A 20190-nucleotide genomic window follows, 5' to 3' on the forward strand; every position below is an offset into this window, starting at 1 on the left:
CATTTTACCGTAGTGATGATGGATTCTATATCTTAATAAAAAAAATATTTGTAACTGTTTTGAATAAACCATACCTGAGTTAGTTTTTTTTCCTCCCTTTTTTTATAAAAGAGCTGTACACCCAGCTGTGATAATATTAAGGGTGTACATGTGTGATTAGTAACTAACCTGCAGCTGTGACGCACACAGAGACAGAAAACAAACAGAAATTCAGTAGATGCAAGTGAATCAAATTTAATAATAGTGCTCTCCATTGAAAGAGGCAGAGTGTTTGGTTTCTCTTTCCCCCCCACCAACGTCACCACCACCCACTCTAGCATGAACAGGAGCCATCAAGTCACACTCACAGAATGCAGGGAATATCTGTGCAAAATAAAATACTTCAAGACTGAGTGAAACAATCAGGAACATAAAAAAAAAAAAAGGGGGGGCAGAACAAAAGGCTCCTAAAGAAATAAATAAATCCAACATCAAACGGGGTTTGCAGAGGGATTAGCCATGAGGAAGGACAGATGCTCTTTAACCCTTAACACACGCGCACACACAAACACACACACACGAATTAGCATCTCAGTTTTAAGCAAACAGATTTCGGTCACACAAGTCTGTCAATGAAGTTCTTCATCTAGTGAAACTTTGGGATTTCCTTTAAAAATAAAACGAGTATATTTTCCTACTGTTCTGGAGATGATGACTTGTGAAGGAGGGAGGAATCAGAGCACGGGAGGGCAGACCAGGCGGACTTGATGTGCTTTCAGGGGGGCAGTAATCAGGTTTGTGTTTGATAGTGCTGGTATCTTCCCTACCACAGAGCTCACAGAACACATGCATCATTACAAGTGAGGGCTTTTACATTTTTTTTGAAAAGGAAAACAAAAACAAAAAAAGAAAGTAGGAAGGGAGAGAGCTTATAATGTCCATTTTCAAGCTTGCTCTCCGTCTGTCCTCTCTACCTCTTCTCTCACTCGTCTTCTTCATCGTCCTCCTCGCCGTCGGAGAGGGAGGCACAGGGGCGGATCTGGCGGTATCTGTCCAGCCACTTCTCCACCATCTGAGTGACCAGGGGGTGGTTGCGGCGGCGCGAGCTCTTCTGCATGGCCACCAGCATGCCTCCTTCTGTCACGCAGCAGTCCAGCCACTCCCGCAGCAGCTTCTCCTGCTGCTCCTCGTTGCCCAGCTGAGTCACAAACACGCAGAGGTCAAAACACGTGAACGTCAGGCTCCGTCTTATACAGTTTAAGACGTTACGTAGACTGTATTATTCTAGAGAAAAGCTGCACAGTTTCTTTCCCGACGTTTCACCCATCTGCAACGGGTGCAAGTCTGCCACTGGTAATTTAGTACATTCTTTTTGGTTATGCAGTAAACTTCCTACATACTGGACAGGTATTTTCCATTGCTTCTCCATGGCTTATGGGAGATGTCAGGAGCCGGATTCTCGGGGCAACTACCCCTTTGTCTTTTGCCAACCAGAGGTGTCAAGTAACGAAGTACAAATACTTCGTTACCTTACTTAAGTAGAAATTTTGGTTATCTATACTTTCAGACGACTTTTTACTTTTACTCCTTACATTTTAAAAACAGCCTCGTTACTCTATTTCATTTCGGCCTTTAAAAAAAACTATCCAGTTAAATTGCTCCATCCGGATAGAGTGAATTTGGTTGTGGTTGTTTCAGATGTTCTTGTCCAGTTTTGTTCTTACATCCGTTCCCTCAGATTCCTGCAACTAAACTTGGATGTTCATTCCAATAAAGGTTAGGATAAATGATAACATGCCTCTGAAGTTTGACTTTTTGCACCATAACAATACTTATAGGCAACTAGTCATCATATCTTCTGCTCTCTGAAACACATGTTAATGCTCAATAGTACACATATATGGTTCTTTAATATATTTGCATTATACTAAGATACATTCATTTTCAATGGCTTTTGTCCTTAATGGCTTTTTACCCCCTTACATTACTTTTATACTTTAAGTAGTTTTGAAACCGGTACTTTTATACTTTTACTTGAGTAAAAAACTTGAGTTGATACTTCAACAGGAGTATTTTTAAACTCTAGTATCTATACTTCTACTTGAGTAATGAATGTGAATACTTTTGACACCTCTGTTGCCAACAAATATCAGAAAAGGGCTGTCCTATTTGGAACTGTAATTGCAAAAAAGCTTATCCTCCGGACTTGGAGGGCAGACACTGCACCCACTTATGATTTATGGTTAAGAGAAATGGCAGGTATGCTTCACCTGGAGAGACTGAGACTTTGTAACGAAGACATGTTTAAGAAAATGTGGGGCCCTGTACTGCAAAGGTTTCAAAGAAAAGACTAATGTATCAATGGGAACCTCCTTGCTGTGTGTACTACTTATTTTACTTTTTACAGTTTTCTTCAATTATAATTAGTTCATTGTAGTGATTGTGACCTTTGCTATTTTCTTACGAGATGTGCTGAATCTGTTCAAGTTTTGTTTGTTTTCAGGGTGGGGGAGGGTTTTTCTTTTATCTTTTCTTTTCTCATTTGTCTGTTCTGTATCTTTGAAATTATAAAAAGCAATAAACATTTTTTTTTTTTTAAATAAATCTACCTCGTGAGCAGACAGGAAGTGGATGTGCAGCAGCTTCCTCTCGCTGTCCACCAGCGGCAGGAAAGTGACTGTGACGTCGTCGTCGGTGTTGAGGTTGGCGCCCGCACCGCGATTGTCGTAGCCGTCGTTCTCCATGGCCACCAGGGCCGAGAAGTGGCCCCGCGTGTAGCCCAAGGCGATGGGGCTCTTCCAGCAGAAACTCTGCTCCCATAGCAGAGGCAGGTACACACCTGGAGACACACGGAGCGAGTCAGACCAGCTGCTGTACGCCCACGTCGCCCCGGGCAACCACCTGGGAGCAGCCGGCTCTGCAACTGCTCACGCAAACGTTACTGTGCACCGACTATCAGCTGGGGCCGAGCGCCGTCTCAGATATGACATCAGGTTTTTAAGTCGACTGGAAACAAAAACGGGTTTCTGTTAGAGAGCAGCTTTGTGGTCCAGCCTGCTTCTTCACATACATTTGCACTCCAATGTGGTGCACAGAAGTAACCGTTGTATTCCTGCATGATTTATACAAATTCAATACAACAGAGATCAAGTCAAGGTTTTCACGTATCCACTGAAACTCAATTCTCTCTAGTTGTTATATACTTTGGATTTTTCCACAAGCAATCCTACTGTTAAATCTTTTCATTCTGAGCTGTTCCAAGTGTTGGGATCCTTGGGGAAAATATCTGGAGATTTTGAAACTAACCACTGAGCTAAATTCTCTTATATGGTCATTTCATCCAGCCGCCTGTAGTGAAGATAAATAATCTGCGTTGATTAGAGCCGGTCACAGGAGTGTCTTCAGCAAACGGGCTGCACAGAAAATGGAGAGAAAAAAAAAAAAAAAAAACATCCATGCCGACAAAGTGTTACAAAAGAAAGCAGCTTCGAGGGAGGTCGCCCCAGTTTCACGGACACGAGATCTGCCTCACCTTGAAAACGAGTGTATCCCAACGTTTCTCCACGGAAACTCTTGTAGTATTTCACTCCGTAGACTATAATTGGTCTTCGAAGAATATGTGCAAGAACAAAAATGTGGGTTTGCTCGAGACTTGCTCCAGGCTGAGAAGAAAACAGAGGAAGGGAGGAAGGGAGGGGAGGATATTTATCATTCTTGTGCATGTTATAATAATTTAGTACAAGTTAACACATATTTTTTCCCCAACTCTTGGCAGATGGGATGGCAGAAGAATCAGACAAAATTCTAAATCAGGACAAAAAAATTATACCTTACATGTTGCAAAGCATGCCCCATAATTACTTGTGTGGTTATTTAAAGAAACAAAATAAAAAGGCTTATGGTTGCACACTTTATTATAGTAACACAAATTATAAATAGACCTGTCACAGGATCGTGTTTGTAAACTGTTGGCCGCGTTTGAGCATCTTTCACTAGAAGAAACTCCTAAAGCAGTCTCCCTGCAAAAAAGAGGAGGAGCTAAAGGTTGCAGAGTCTTTTTAGACAAGACAATTATCTGTGAATGTCTCAGGATTACATCAGCTCAGTAGACGATCATCTGCACTCAACGGTGCCGGGTGTTTGGCTCCATGTCAAGCGCCTTAATAGCTGCTGAGTAAACCGACTGCACAGAGCGCCGTACGAGAGGCTTGTTAAACAGCACGACAAATGTGACATCAGGGCATTTGAATGCAGCTTAGCTGCCTTTGTATTTAGATAAATGATAAGGAGTTGTAAGCATGGAGATCTTCCCCGAGTGTACGTTAAATATTAATGCAACTTAAAACAGTGAGGAGGACTGACATGGCTGCAACACAGTCACGTTCTCTCTTCCTCAGATTGCATATATATTGCATATTAACTAAATAAACAGAAAGCAGATGATATAACTCCTCTTAAAACATACAACTGCTACAATAAATCATGTTTAAATAAAGCCTCCAAGTCATTTTTATAAGGTGCGATGCGTGAGAAAAACTCGCCCCCTGCATCTCGTCTGTCAGGCATTGCCGAAGCAGAGACGAGGTATCAAATGGGAGTTTTTGAGCTGTTTGTTTTTACTGCCGCCAGAGAGGCTCTCGGATAAATGCTTATAATCCCAAAGTCACATGTTGGGAAGGAGTGCTGCTTCAGCAAGCATACCAGCCAAGTAGATCAGCTGTCCGTCAACCTACACAACTCCATCTCAGGGGGATCTACGATAATTGCTCGTGTCCTTGCCGTCTTTCGCAGATTATCCACTTTCCACAGCACCGCCTCTCTTTCCAACGACGGTGTCAAAACATCGCCGGGTTAAAGTGCATTAAAGCAGTAAAGTGCTTTTATATTTTTGTGCATTTGAGTGTGAACAGCATCTGTCCAATTACAACTGTGTCCCTGTTTAAAGCAGAGGAAAAAACCTTGATAAGTAGTTTGAGAGCCTGAACTGACCTTCCTGTTTAATGGAGTGTTAAAGCATGCCGCTGAAATAAGGCACCTCTGCAGCTGCAGCAAACAACAGCGTACACCCTGGGAAAGGTTGGCTCCCTCTTTTAGGCAGTGCAGTGTGGGATGTGCATGCTCACAACTCTCTGCTGTTCCGGTATGAAACAGTTGCTCCGGGAAGATGATGCTCAGCAAAAAACTTTGTATGTCTTTTTGTTTGTTAGCAAAGAAAAGAAAAAAGCTCAATACTATTACCATCATTCGTACACACATCCAACGGTCCACCCACCGCCTAGGAGCAGTATACACGGTGTCCCCAATACAAGAGGACACCGAGTATACCTTTGTATATTCCCATTAGATGAAATAAACTGTAGAAATGTCACTAGATTTGCAGTCTGATGGAGAAAAGTAAAAGAGGAACATTCAGTCCTTCTAACAGTGTGCTGGGGACAAGTTAGTGTAACTTAATAATTAGCTTGGTGTCATTTCCAATAATAGATGACATTTGAAATTTTTAGGTCATAAATCTTATTTTGCCATTGAGGACGCATCACTTCAGGCATTTTCCCATTTCCATCCTCTTATAAACATTTACGAGACATTCTCAGAGCCACTTCAGAGATGAACGCTCCACACTGGTGCATTTTACGGTCCTCCAGCTGATAGCGAACTGGCAGGAAGCAAGCGCATAATAATAATTAACCTCATATTTACCTGGCTGGCCAAAGACAGGATGAATGCCCAGTCCTCTTGCCACTGCTCCTCTCGAAGGGAAAAATGTAAACCAAAGCTCTGCGAGTACCAAGACTCCCACTCCTTCCAGCGGGTGTAAAACCTAAAGTGTTTTAAAGAAAGAAAGAAAAAAAGTCATCAATTTTCTCATCTGTTGTTCCATTTGTTCACAATAACATTACTGTCCGTGCAGCTTATGCAATACACTTTTTTTTCTTTTTTAAAAAGGACATTTAACACTAAGGCGGTTGTAATTTTTGTATTTGACAGTGGAGGGGAAGTATTCGAGCATCCCAAGTAGGGCTGGGCGATATGGCCTTTTATTAATATCTCGATATTTTTAGGCCATTACACGATACACGATATATATCTCGATATTTTGCCTCAGCCTTGAATTAACACTTTGATGCTACAATCACACCAGTATGATTCTATATGTCTACATTAAAACATTCTTGTTCATACTGCATTAATATATGCTCATTTTAAACTTTCAAATAAGTCAAATTTACCAAAACTGTATTTATTAAACAGTTACTAAGCAGTGAGTGGCATAAACATAAAAAGTGTCATTTCAAAACAGAAAGTGCACGTTGCATCTCTCTGACTCCCCGTCTGAAGAACATCTGCTAAGAACATGTTCTGGTCCTGGTTTTACCAGGATGAGCTGGTTTTACCAGGATGAGCTGCTCTGAGCAGGAGGAGCCTTTACAGCAGCTTTATATGAAGACTAATTGTAGGTGTAGGGACTGCAATGTTTCATCCTCTCCTCCTTTAATTTACACCACTTTCACTTACTTTTAAAAATATGACGTCATATAGTCTTGTTTGACTTTGTTTCGATGATAGTGATTGATTTCATGTGGCCACATTTAAGCAACACTAGGTGACGTTACTCAGCTCTGGAAGAGAAAAGCTTGAATTATGGTTCCGCGTTAAATCGACGCAGAACCTACGGCGTAGGGTACGTGGCGACGCGCACTTACGCCGTAGGCTCTGCGATGGTGTAACGCGGAACCATAAATCAGCCTAAAGGCTCGGCTGCGCGTGTCGCGCTGAGCGGCTCCCCGCTCTCCTGAGAGCCGTGCGCGTCGTGCGAGGAGAAAACATCCCTCCCGTCTTTACTGAACCAGTTAGCTTTGAAAAGAGTCCGTTGCACGTAGCAACCGCACAGATGAACTCACGGCGCAAACAGGCGAGTTTGGGAAAGTTAAAGCGGGGTGAAGTGACCGACGGTCCCGGACAGCAGCGCCGACACCAGCAGCTGGTCGGGGGCCAATGATAATGCACACACGACAGCACGTGACTGACGCATCTAACAGGGTGTGCTTGTTTTATGTCTCAGAGAAGAAGAGACGAGACAGTGAGAAAAGCCTGTAATTTAACGCCCGCGGCTAAAAGCAAATGTATATTCGAATATTCACGATAGAGTCATTTTGTACATCGCACAGAGTAGAAGCCGAGATACATCGCCTATACTCGATATATCGCCCAGCCCTAATCCCAAGGATGTTTCTACACCATCTCAACAAGTAGAATTACCAAAAACAGTACGGCCGAGTGCCTGCAAGTCCTCAATTAAAAAGGCATATGTTGTGCTTTTCCTGACATCAAAAGGCTCCAAACTTTCAAAATTGTCCTAAACTGTGACATACCCAGATCGTAGGCCATCTAGGAATCATTTTAGGAGGTTTAAGCAGTAAGTGAAAGTTTTGAAAGAGCAGTCACATCAGGCAGGCACTTCCAGTGCTTTTCCTTTTCTCTTTTTAAATTACATTCTGCTTACACAAGCATTGTTTCCATCTGCAGATTGTACACTGAACTCCCAAGTGCAGACCAACCAAACCCATGCATCCACATCCACCCAAAAAAAACAACACACACACACGGCCTGCAGGATTAGGCGTCTCACCAGTGGGAGCAGTCGTGCAGGCTGTCGTGCAGGGTCTTCCGGAGGACTGAGTCCTTGTCGTAGATGCCCCAGGTGGCCTGAAGAACAGAGTCCAGCAGACAGTCTCCAGCTGTGCGATTCCACAGGGCGTAAAGACGACTGTCCAGGCGCGTGCCGAGCTCTAGGGACCAGTTGATAACGGGAGATTCTTCCTCCAATTCTGGAAAACAAAGAAAATTAGATTGTATGGGGCATATTTCACCTTTAAAAAATTCACAAGATGATTTTTCCCTCCCCTTAGATCACATCTTCCCCCACTTCATGTGATAAATTGCTAATTTTATAGAAAAATTTATTTAATTCAATCTTGGATTGCTAATTAAAACGACCTGTATTCTGCTCAAACACTGATATTTTAATTATGTTTGTTTCTTCCACGTAAAAACTCCTCCCCAAGACGCTTCAGTTAATGGCTGCTCAAAGAGCAACCCACAAACCTACATGAGCAATTCCCAGCATTCCCAGTCTCTCTCAGACAGACAGTAGACTATGCCATTGGTTAAGTGAGTAGGAGGGGAACCAGTGAGCCCAATTAGCCTTATTAGACAAAATGAAGATGAAGCAGAAGGTGGTGAGCCAGTTGGAGAGAACATCAAGAGCAGGTGTCTCCTCCTACACAGTAGCAGCCAGATCATTAAGCACAAGGATCAGAAAGCAAACATGCCTGAACAACGTTTTCCTGTAAATCCGTGCAACATAACAGATACAGAAGATCAGATAATCTTGGGTACCTTTTTGCACATCTCGATCCAGCACGTCATCAAACAGCTTCTCCTGGACAGCAGGCGGCAAGTCCTCGATATCTGCGGGGACACAAACGATTATTACGCTTTATTTTTAACTAATGACACACGAGGCTGAGGGCAGCACAAATGCTACAGTAATGATCCACAGATGGGACGTTCCCCACAATTCCATTCACTGCATGACATCTCGTCAATGGCGCACTGTAAATGCGAGCTCTGGACGGCATGTTGTGCTTCTGTGTGAATTGAACTGGGCACGCATACAGCCAGAACACTGGTGGCCATTCTTTGGTTCAATAGTGAATGGCGTTGGCTTTGTTGGAGAGAAAGAGAGACGGAGCGAAGCCTGCAGCTGGCCTCGGGCCAAGTTCAGTCTGCAGTGAATACTTGACATTACACCATCCCCAAAAAATAAATACATTCAAATCTATCAGTTGAAGCCTGCACTGTCACCCAGGCATCGCTGGCATCTCTGAATCATAATACTGGCGGCTCTTAAAAGCGAAGAGCGTGTCATTTCAGCGATGACATGATGCCACAGGGCTGAGACACTCGGAGCGGCTGTCTCTTGTGTTCAATGCTTCACAACGAGGCAGGGAGCCAGTGCTACAGTGAAGGGAAAACAACCAGGTTCACACAAAGATATGGATGAACAAGAACGCACTACCAAAATATCTTCTCCTGCAGCGTAAACATAGCTGATAGAAGAAAGCAAACTTAAAAGGAGACCTATTATGGCATCTGATAGCTATTTTAAAACAGGCCTTGAATGTCTTAAAAACAAGCTTTTGATTTATTTTTTCTAAGTAAATTAGAAATTCAGCCTCTGAGCCATGTCTTTATCTTCCCATTCTCTAACCTCATTATCTATGTGGGATTCTGAGTGGGCGGGCTATGATAATGAGGCTCTGTGCTGATTGGCTGCCTGAATGACGCGATACACCGCTACAAAAAAATGGCGGAAGCTCCGGCCGGCAGAGTTAGTTGTGGGCGTGGTTTCACGTATCGGAGGCCAACCTATGTAAATTGCGCCCGCCGTTACGTAACGACAGAATCTGAACGGCTCGTAGAAGCCACATCAGACTGGATGGCTCACCGGGCGGCTGTACAGACACTGCAGAATTTGGTTGCTTTCCTCCTTCTCTGAGTTGGCAGGCTGAGAGGAGACCACTTTATATATGTTAAAGCAAGAGAAAACCTGTTTTTCATAATAGGTCTCCTTTAAGTCCGCCATCACAGACAAAAAATAAAAAAAAGTAAACAGATGACACATTAAAGGGGACCTATTATGAAAAACACGTTTTTTCTTGCTGCCGGAGCTTCCGCCATTGTTCAGCAGCGGTGGCTGTTTCAACAACGAGGGACAGTAAAAATGAGGTTTTGCATCGACACTTACCCTCATAAAAAGGATCAGTAGCAACACTACGGACCCGGCAACTGCACACGAGTCAGCGGTAAGTGACGTTAATTTTTAATGTTATTTATATTTGTCTACAAGTATGATCTTTGCATGGGCTAAGTATTTAGTTTAGCTCCGGAGCCATTCACCGGACCGGTGAGCAGCTCTGGCGGCTCCAGTGCTCCTAACGGAGCCACTCACTCGTTAGGTAACACCGGAGCTCTATTAGTAATACATTTTTCTTCTGTTTATGGTTTCAGATCTTCCAAGCACCTGAAGCTGTTCAACGACACCTTCAGAAGACGCACGGTCCTTCCTCGAGCCAGCAATAGTGCATAAATGTTATTTATATACACAACTTATGTTGTTTTTTTTTTTTTTAACAATAAAGTTGCCATTTGTGAAAATTCAGTGTTGTGATTTCTTTACAGTTAACATGATTCATTTGTCTTGTAACATAAGAAATTAAATGATGAGGAATCGGAGTAATGAACTGGTGTAGCTGTTTAGAATTCAATTAAATCTTCCTGTGTGAATTAGTGTGAAGACGAGGTGACCCGGTTCCCTCTTCAGGTGACTAAAGGCTGATTTATGGTTCCGCGTTACACCAACGCAGAGCCTACGGCGTAGGGTACGCGTCGATTTAACGCAGAACCCTAATTCAGGCTTTATAGAATTGATTTTGTCGCCGACGCTCGCATGGGACACGCTTTAATAGTTTACGCAGCCAGCTCCTCTGCCCGGAGAGGCTTTGTGCCCTCCCTTGCTACACGTCATTCAAGCAGCCAATCAGCACAGAGCCTCATTATCATAGCCCCGCCCCTCAGAATCACTCATAGAAAAGGACGTTAGAAGCGGTAAAACTAGAGACATGGCCCAGAGGCTGAATTTCTGATTTATGTAGAAAAAACAAGCTTTTGATTATTTTTAAGACATTCAAGGCCCGTTTAAAATATACATTAAATGCCATAATAGGTCGGTCCCCTTTAAATTCGACCACACATGCAGAAAGAGGGCCAAGACTGCAAGTGGTGCAGTCATCAGGATGTAATTAGTACCTGCGGGCAGCGTGAAGGTGACCAAATCAGGGAGGAAGTAACAGGGGAAGTCTCCTTTGCGTTGATGTAGTGAAGCCGCGATCTCCCTGCGGATCTGCTCCGTCAGCTCAGGACACACCATGGAGGGGATACACTTGGCTGCCTGTTGGTTTACCTTAAAAGACAAGCGGCACGCACAATTTAGGGGAAGACGAACACAGAAACAATGCTTTTTAGTTTCTAAATATGTTGAGACCAATGTCAAACAAGGTGTTCAAATGTTTTCATTGTCATTTAGGGATAACGTTGACTTGTATGCATGTAGTTGTTATACTGAGAGGAGAGAGGCGTTCTTGTTGCCCTCAGTAGCTCGTTTCATCCTGCAGCCCCCTGTGCCTTCCTAATCATTGCTTGATCTCCTTTCAAACTACATCAGCTCTGCATCATCATGTCCATTAGGAAGCAGTGACTGAAGCCAGACTAATCCCCCACTTAATCCTCAGAGTGCACTTCCGCTATAATTCTGGGCATCTGCTATAGGTTGTCCACTATAGTAGGAACAATTAATAGAACTTGGGTAAGGAGTAGAAGCACAGGTTAGTGCACAGGAGCACTCCCGGCTTCATTTTGTTGAATATGAGCTACAACGTACCTCTGTCAAGAGGATAGCGAGCATGTCCTGCCTCTTGAAGCGGATAGCCAAGTGGACGAGTGTGAAGCCTACGTCAAATGCTGAGGACCGATTGAGGAGCTGCACCTCGTCGGCAGTGAGCTGTCGAGCGATGTCGCCGCCGGACGACTTGTAGGCCTCTACTGCCGCCAGGTCTCCCTCGACGACGCCTGCAGCAGACGGAGGAACAAATAGAAAAGGATCTGTGTTTATAAACACACAGTAAAATACCTTCCAGCAGGGCTACAAGACAAGCTCAGAGCTGAATGCAAAAAAGGTGCAATGTTTTAATAACCTCATGCAAAGTACTTTCCTTTTTTTCAAATCAAAGATCTGCTGCATATCCACATGATGAATCTATAAACCTCTGTCCCATTCTCAAACATCCCCAAAAGAAAATGCATACAAATGGAAAAAAACGCAGGGATTCTTTAATAAACGTGGATTTGATTGGCTTTTGGATTAGCTTCAACTCCACATCTTTCTAGTGAAAGAAACAAGATCTAACAGAGACAGAGACTAAAGTACTATCCACTAAACTAAGCTACAGTCTCCACTAGGGCTGTTAAATTTTGCCCAAAAATAAAATCTCGATTTTTTTCTCTCAAAATCCGATTACGATTATTTTGTGAATTGACAAAAGGCAAAGAAATGATTTCAAATATGCTGTTTTTTTATTGAACATTTGCCCCATTGGGCTTTAAGTGGAAACTTTGCTCTTATTAAACCAAAAATGAATGAATAAAGTGCAAAACTCTGTAAATAAGTAAAAAAAAAGTTTTAAAAAATATAATAAAATATAAAGTTTTATCTCTGAAAAAAAATCAGCACTTGCAAACATACAGTAAGTTATATTTGTCGCAGGTATTGAGAGGTATTTCCATCAATCATTAATATGGTACCAATTTATATTGAACCCCAGGAGAAAAATGTAAGACAACTTGTAACAGCAGAAAAGCGCTAAACACGATGGGAATGCAGATCTCTAGTTCCTGACGTCAAGTCAGCAGTGAGATGACCTCTGCTTGGCTGCCAGCTAACCCGGGGCGAGAACAGCCGTCACTGCCCAACTACTACATAAAACGAACAGTGTAGCATATGATGCAGGGCTATCCGAGAGCTATGTCAGACAGAGGACACCCTGTACAGATTAACGTCAGCCCCTCCTCTATCATGCTGGACCTTGCAGTCTTGACATCTGTTATGAGCGAAATGTGCAACATCCAAGTGCCACACGGGGCACCGAATCGCTGGAAAATTCCAGCAAACATTTCACATCAAAAGAATGATATCTCGATTTCACCTGGACTGAGAGCACCGCTTCTCATTTTACACACACTACGTGACATTTTGCAGACGCAGGTTCATATATAAATGCTGAATTATTTTTGTTTTGGTGTCACCGTGTAGCTGCCATGCTAGAGACTTCACTAAAGAACCTATGATCATAACGTGTAGATTAACACGAAAAGAATAAAAAAACAAAACAAAAACACTAGTAAACCTCCCCTAGTTTATTACATTCCCAGTATAGTTGTAGTAATCAAGACAGTTTGCATCTCTCCGTGTTTTCTCTACCTAAACAGGTAAACTGCAGGTTTTTCAAGCATTAGAAAATGACAGTTTGATAACCCCTCTATATGAAGCAGTAAATAAAACTATACAAGTTATATCTTATGAAGTCTTTTCCTTCTTTAAAGAGAGTTCTTGATGTCAGTTCATGTTTCTTTACTATGATTTAATTCACAAGAGGACTCTGAATACTTTACACATTATACAAGATTACGGCTGCAACTAAATGACTAAGAAACTGCTAGATATTGCACATTTCATCAGTATTAGTAGTAGACATATTCTGCTGGGGTTTTTTTCCCAACATAATTGTCCTCTGATCGCTATGAAATAGTAACATACTTTGGTCAAAATAGCAAAACGACACATTACAAAAGGCACCTGTTTTCAACCACCTCATCACAGCTCTGTTCACAGAAGCTGGTCTGGCGTCTGCATCCATCTCCATAGACTTTGAATGGGAGGTTGATGCGATACCCTCAGGTACCCTAATGTTTAAACATATAAATAATTCTCTACCTACTCTAGTTACTCTTCCTCATCCAGCTGAATCATCAGTGGAGAAAATCTACTTTCACAGGAACATGGTAACAGCAATAAGAGAATACGCAGTTCATCGTCCATATATACAACATATTATTGGAGCCGTTATGTCCCAGATATCAACTGGAAGATTGTGTGGCTGATTCCCCATAAATATTTAATTTAAAATAAAAGGTGAAGGAAGTGTCTTTTAAAATTCTTCTTAAAAATGTACCCAGATAAACATTATATGGTAAAATTTAAGAAGAGACATAAGTATTGCGGTTTTTGTGATGATTATCCAGAAACTACGATACATCATTTTTAGTACCCTGTCACACGTAGGTTTTGGAAAGAGTTTACCAGATTAATTAATAAGTCACATTTTGAAGGGATTTTTCACAATGGTAAAATTTTTTATTTTGTTTTTTTAGAATCCCCAAAAGGATGCTAAATGTTTTTTGTTATTATAAATTTGCTTATTATTTCAGTAAATTTTTATATTCATCACCAACACCATATTTTCTTTATGTTGTTATGGTGTGGAACGATCAATAGCACTCTACTAACAAAAAGGTCCGGAGAACCATTTCTATATGTAATATTTTGCATTTAATTAGCACCCCTGGCCATCTCCATCTGTTCGTATAAATGTTGTGTTCTTCTGTATACCTCATTCTCTCGTTTGCTGTATACTTGCCATTTGTTTAAATAAAGTTTGAAAAAATAAAAAAAGGACTTTGAATGGGATGACATCATCCTATCCCAAAATGAATTCTGGGTTGTGTTGATTGTGTTACGAAATGTCAAAAGTGGGGTTGTTTTTCTATACTTTTCCCACATCAACCAATCAAGTTGAAGTTACGTAGGTCAAAAGGTGAAAGCAGCTTGTTTTGAACACACAGAGGACAATCTCACCATCACCATCTACTACTGTCAAATTCCCCTCTCTGATGGCACTTCTGCCCACTGAATTCACCCAAACGCGAGTTGGCAGATCGCCTGTGGAAAGCTGAGACAACATCAGGCCACGGCGACTGCGTTGACCAGGACTGTCATGCATTGCTGCAACATTGCTGTGTGAATCCAGCGTACGGGTGTGGAGTCAACCACTGAGCCACCCTTGTGCAGTCCTTTCTTGCCCGCCCCCCCTGCATTTTTGAAGTCTGCCTTACATCTTTACACGAGAGGTGCAACAATTAGTAGACAAAAATCGATGATAAAAATAGTCACTGACAAAAAGTAATTGTCGACTATTATTTGCGCAAAAAAAAAACCAACAGCTCTGCTCAAAAGCTGCACATGCGCACTAGAGTACAGCACCAGGTAAACAATATGGTGGCGGCCGATGAAACTCCAGACTGGCAGTAAATTTCGTTAAAAGATGTGTTTTTGAATGAAGTATCCATCTTTTATGTCTGTAATTCATAATTAGCACATCATTTAAACAACCTCATGCTGTATTTAAAAGCAGAGTGCTAAATAAGAGCCATTTAATAATTATGAGATTCATAATCCAATTCGTCGCCTAATTGTTTCAGTAGTCGATGATTAATCGACTATCAGTATAATCATTAGTTGCTTTACCAAGTAAATCCATCGATGATAAGTTTGTTGAAGGAGGCTAAAAAGGTTATACTCTGATGTCACAGTACCTCCCAAATCTGACCTAACAAACTCACGGGGTCAGGTGTCTGTCATCTGTGAGGTTTTGGATTGGGTCCAAACACCCAAGTTTATGCTCTGAATCAAACGAAAAGATGTTTGTTTGTCATATGTATTTAAAATAGGGAGAAAGCAGGAGACACTGTATCTAAAATAAATAAAATAAAAATCATGTAACCACTCACCATAAGATTAGTGTTGCAAGAAAGAAAAAAAACTGGAGTAAAAGCCACAAAAGGGGCGTTTTAGTTTGCAGGACGGAAAATGTAATGTGTAACCATAACCCTTCAAGTAGCTGTGTTGGAACAATCACGTCAATCACAGCTTTCTGCCTACCCTTCTCACATTTGACAAAAATCTACAAGGTGACAGCACTGTCAATCATAGTAGTATTGCCATGAGCAATCACATGTGCACATCTTGAAGCTCATATTGGTCAGAGCCGAGTTGAGTTAGACATGCGTTTCTAACCTCACAGCAGGACCACAAAAACCTCCTCTATGAGACCTGAGTAGCTTCTGTTGTTCTATAAATACCTGACTAACAATTTTAGGGCCTAGCAATAGTTAAGAATGACACTACACAGAATTAGTGACCCAAAACCCACAAACCACTTTTAGGTAGAACTGTCATTGTAAGCCGCTGACATTTCTTTGGGCCGGCCAAATAAAAATTCAGCCGATTTAAAAAAAAAAAAAAACAACTCATGCCCAGGGCTTGAAAGAAAACATATCCTCTTCGGTCTGTGTGTCTCCGTGTCCCCACTTACATCATAAACCGTACCCAGCATCACTGTGACAAACAGGCGTTAGGCATTTAAAAGAGAAGTAACATTTTTGAGCAGTTGTGATAAATGCAATCAAACTGGAAGATTCTCACTGAAAGAAGTAATAAATTATGAATAAATAAAAAAATACTGGAAGAACATAATCTAATCCCTTTCCAGGGAAAGTATAATCAGTTAAATCATATGATTCTGGCTTAAGAACAGGGATATAAAACAATAGAAATGTGAGGAAACTACAGAGTGAAGTGAGACGTGCTGCAAAACCTGAGGAAGTGCTTGGCGTCTTTGTGAAAATGTGCTGCCTGACTCAGGCACTTCCTGATAAACACTAAGAAGAACAAGCAACAACTCCAACAAGTCAGCTGACATGGTACAACTAAAAGTCCCTGCATTGCTGATTAATAGTTCACAGGCACAGGAGTGTTTTTCTGTAAATCTAGGACAGGTTTAAAGAGGGAGGACAAAAAAAGGCTAAATTACTAACACAAGAATAATGCTTTCTACTACCAAGTGCAATCAGTGCAAAGTTCAGGAGTGCAGTACTGATTACATGCTGCCTTCATGGGGTTTTTTTTGTTGACAGTTGATCATGTTGTATCAAGGCTATTTTTGCCTGCCAGCGGCCCCTGCTCAGCACATAAGCACCACTGTTTACAGGGTGTGTTGTCAGTGAGCCAGGAGAGACTCTGGCCCACAGTGCTCCACTCTCGCTGGGCAGCCCAGACGGCCCATTCATCCCCACCAGCTGGAAGGCACTCACAACCTCTCGGTTTTTCAAAGATGCTCTTAGTGGCACGCGAAGGACAAATAAGGCTTAAGTGATGAGTAGGATCAGACTCCCATTAGCTTTTTCTGTACACATTATTATTATTATTATGGTGCCGTCATCCACATCATTTTAGTTTGTGTCATTTGTTGCACACAGCCTATAACTGCAGCACATAGCACATTACTTCAAAGAAATGCCTTGAGAGAGGAGAGGGAAAAAAAAACTTAAAAAAAAAACTCATGTTTTTGTAATATCTGGAGCAGCATGATGTGACATGTTATTCCTGCTCGAGACAATTCAAAGTTTAAAAATGTTATCACAAGACCACATAACAAAATAAGTCTTAGATTGTTAGCCTTGTTTTGGGCAATAAACATTCTATGGATGAACTAATTTAATAATTTAACCTTTGCAGGAATTACATTATTAGAAAACACAAAATAAAGCTCACCAGCACAGGCACTGAGAAACAGCCAGTCTGTTTTCTTCATCCTGTTTCTAATCTGTTTCAGCTTCTTGAAGTCGACCTCTTGCTCCTCCTTGCTCACAGCTCCAGCCGCCAGCTCTATCCTCTGGAAGTCCATTTTGACATGGTCTTCCCTCTTGGCCATTGGAGGGGATCTCCTTTGGCCCTGGCTTCCACTGCAAATGCCCCTCCATCTCGCCACATCCTGCTCAATGATCAGGGGTGAGGGGTCTGCGGACTCTGGCAGCTCTATGGCTTCCTGGTTGTTGGGCTTGGGAAGGTCACACAACCCACACTTTTTAGTTCCGGCCCAGTTCTGGTAAGTGCAAGCTGTACATGTCCAGTGCTGCTGGTGGGTGTTGAGTCTGTTCCTGTCATTATACTCCTCACAGGTGTCCAGGGGGGAGTGAACAGCCGGACGGCAGCCCGAAGTCTGCGGGGACTCGGTGGGGCTGCTGGTCCTCGGGCGCTGACACAGGCACTGCGTGCAACGGATCGCCCGCGGCCAATTCAGGTAGGTGCACATCTGGCAGGACCACTTATTAGCAATCTCAACAATGCTGGATGAGCGGACTCGGGGCCGAGCGCTGGAGTCGGGGCAGATGAGGAGGCTCCTGCCGCTCTCAGTTCTGGGAGGATCCCATTCCAGATTGGGGTCCCGGTCAGGACTGTTCTTGTAAGGTTCCTCCGTGATGATGGGACCCCTCAGTCTCAGTGCTCGGCACATTGTACATTTGATTGAAGATGGCCAGTTCTCATAGGTGCAGTATTCACAGGCCCACTTAACCCTCTGTTCCGTCATGGTGGGTCACTTTGTTCTGGTGAGTGAAAAGAAAAAAAAAATAAAATAAATCAGTATGACGTCATGCATAAATATATATACACAGGACTGTCTCAGAAAATTAGAATATTGTGATAAAGTTCTTTATTTTCTGTAATGCAATTAAAAAAAAAACAAATGTCATACATTCTGGATTCATTACAAATCAACTGAAATATTGCAAGCCTTTTATTATTTTAATATTGATGATTATGGCTTACAGTTTAAGATTAAGATTCCCAGAATATTCTAATTTTTTGAGACAGGATATTTGAGTTTTCTTAAGCTGTAAGCCATGATCAGCAATATTAAAATAATAAAAGGCTTGCAATATTTCAGTTGATTTGTAATGAATCCAGAATGTATGACGTTTTTGTAATTGCATTACAGAAAATCACAATATTGTAATTTTCTAAGACAGTCCTGTATAAATTACTCATCCAAGAAAGTGGTTTAGCAGTTCAAACCAATTTTGCAAAATGAGTCTGAGACTTGTCTGTGTTTTAAATGGCCCAGCAGCTGGGTATTGTCAGTGCCAGTCCTGGACGAGGACAACATTCCCAGGACACATCGCTGCACTGCGTTGTTGTCTAGTGATGTTCAGGCTTTAGCCTCACACTGCTAACTGGAGAGCTAACGCTTTAGCATTCAACATTAGCCAACATTAAATCACCGAGTCACGGGGCGCTTCGTGGCGAATAAAGTAAGATATTTCACCAAATGTTATAATAAAATATGTAAAACTTGTACCGTTTCGTGACTTCGTTCGTCCCTCAAGCGCCGCTGGAAACCACAACAAACCCGTCCTGTGCAGCCTCCTCCTCCTCTCCTCCTCCTCCTCTCCTCCTGCTCAGGCAAACCTGTCCCGATCCGGATTGTTTTCACTCCTTTCGTCTCTCACATGTTTACCTTCGCGTCCACGTCGACCTCTCGCGGAACAAAGCGCACCGTGACACGGCGTTCAGGCTCCCTGAATCATGGTGCGACCCCGCGGCTCTCCATGGTCGGCCGAGTTTAATGGCGGCGACAGACACAAGTGAGAGGCAGAGCCAAAATAAACGCTGGCCTGCCTACGTCACCAATCATCTGGCCGCTTCTGCCACGCCATTGGATAACAGGGGAAACACGGTGATGCCTTCAGGAAGCCCCGGAACATTCTGGGGCTGCTCGATACATCGTTTTACTAGACAATAAAACTCCGTAAGGTAGGTTAGTTAAAAACAAATAATAATCATAATACTGGAAAGGAAACATTTCCATTTAGTTTTTTTTTTGTTGGTTTTTGTTTTTTTATATATTTTTATCCCAATTTTTTTCCCCATTTTATCACCCAGTGCTCCTACCTAAGTTTGCATGTTGGTTTGGCTGAAAATGTCAAAAAAGACCTACTTTCTATTAATTAGAAACATTTTGCCGACCTAAAAGATTGAGCAATAGAAAAGCTTTAAATTAAATGTCTTTTTTTTAAATAAAACAACTTCTGCATAAAAAAATAAGAACATTTATACATCATCATCATCATCATACGTAATCATATTTTTCCAATCTACAATTGTGAATTATGTGTTTGATAGAGTTGCCAACTCCCTGTAAAATAAATAAGGGACACCTCATCAGCAGGGCCGGCCAACCCGATTGTCTTCACCCTTCCTGGTGTGCTGAATTTTTCCCCTTTTTTGTGAGTGAAACGATTTTTTAGCTATTTGACTCTAACCTGAATTGAATTAGATGCATATTTTTGAATGCCATGAACACATGGAAAACAAATTATTATCCAGCAATTTACTTTAATACAAAATAACAAAATGAACTGAATAAAATAAGTATCTTTCTTAAACAGGGGAAATACGGTGATGCCTTCAGGAAGCCCCGGAAGATTCTGGGGCTGCTCGATACATCGTTTTACTAGACAATAAAACTCAATTCAATTCAATTCAATTCAATTTTATTTGTATAGCGTCTAATACAACAAAAGTTGTCTCTATGCGCTTTCCAGAGACCCAGAACATGACCCCCGAGCAATTATTACAATTATTAAACTCTGTAAGGTAGCTTGTTAAAAACAAAAGAAAAATCATAATACTGTAAA

The 20190-nt window shown here is 41.9% G+C and overlaps 1 protein-coding gene across 3 annotated transcripts; it reads right to left on the reverse strand.

The window, feature by feature from the left end:
• Positions 1-218: 218 nt before the first annotated feature.
• On the reverse strand, positions 219-19141 carry zranb1a (zinc finger, RAN-binding domain containing 1a). Of its 3 annotated transcripts, none has more exons than XM_061708246.1 (10): positions 19011-19141; positions 17267-18099; positions 11483-11670; positions 10852-11005; positions 8380-8451; positions 7610-7808; positions 5680-5800; positions 3512-3641; positions 2589-2818; positions 219-1177 (listed from the first exon to the last, which is right to left on the reverse strand). In XM_061708246.1, exons 2-10 carry the CDS (start codon positions 18081-18083, stop codon positions 962-964), a joined length of 2127 nt encoding a protein of 708 aa, XP_061564230.1. In that variant the 5' UTR covers positions 18084-18099; positions 19011-19141; the 3' UTR covers positions 219-961. The 3 variants fall into 3 exon arrangements, with proteins under 3 accessions (XP_061564230.1, XP_061564229.1, XP_061564231.1); XM_061708245.1 differs by having other exon boundaries at positions 18852-19141; XM_061708247.1 differs by lacking the exons at positions 219-1177; positions 2589-2818 and adding an exon at positions 2831-3392 and having other exon boundaries at positions 18852-19141.
• Between the last annotated feature and the right edge of the window lie 1049 nt (positions 19142-20190).

This window comes from Cololabis saira, chromosome 19, assembly GCF_033807715.1.
Source record: "Cololabis saira isolate AMF1-May2022 chromosome 19, fColSai1.1, whole genome shotgun sequence".
NCBI classification, from domain to species: Eukaryota; Metazoa; Chordata; class Actinopteri; order Beloniformes; family Belonidae; genus Cololabis; species Cololabis saira.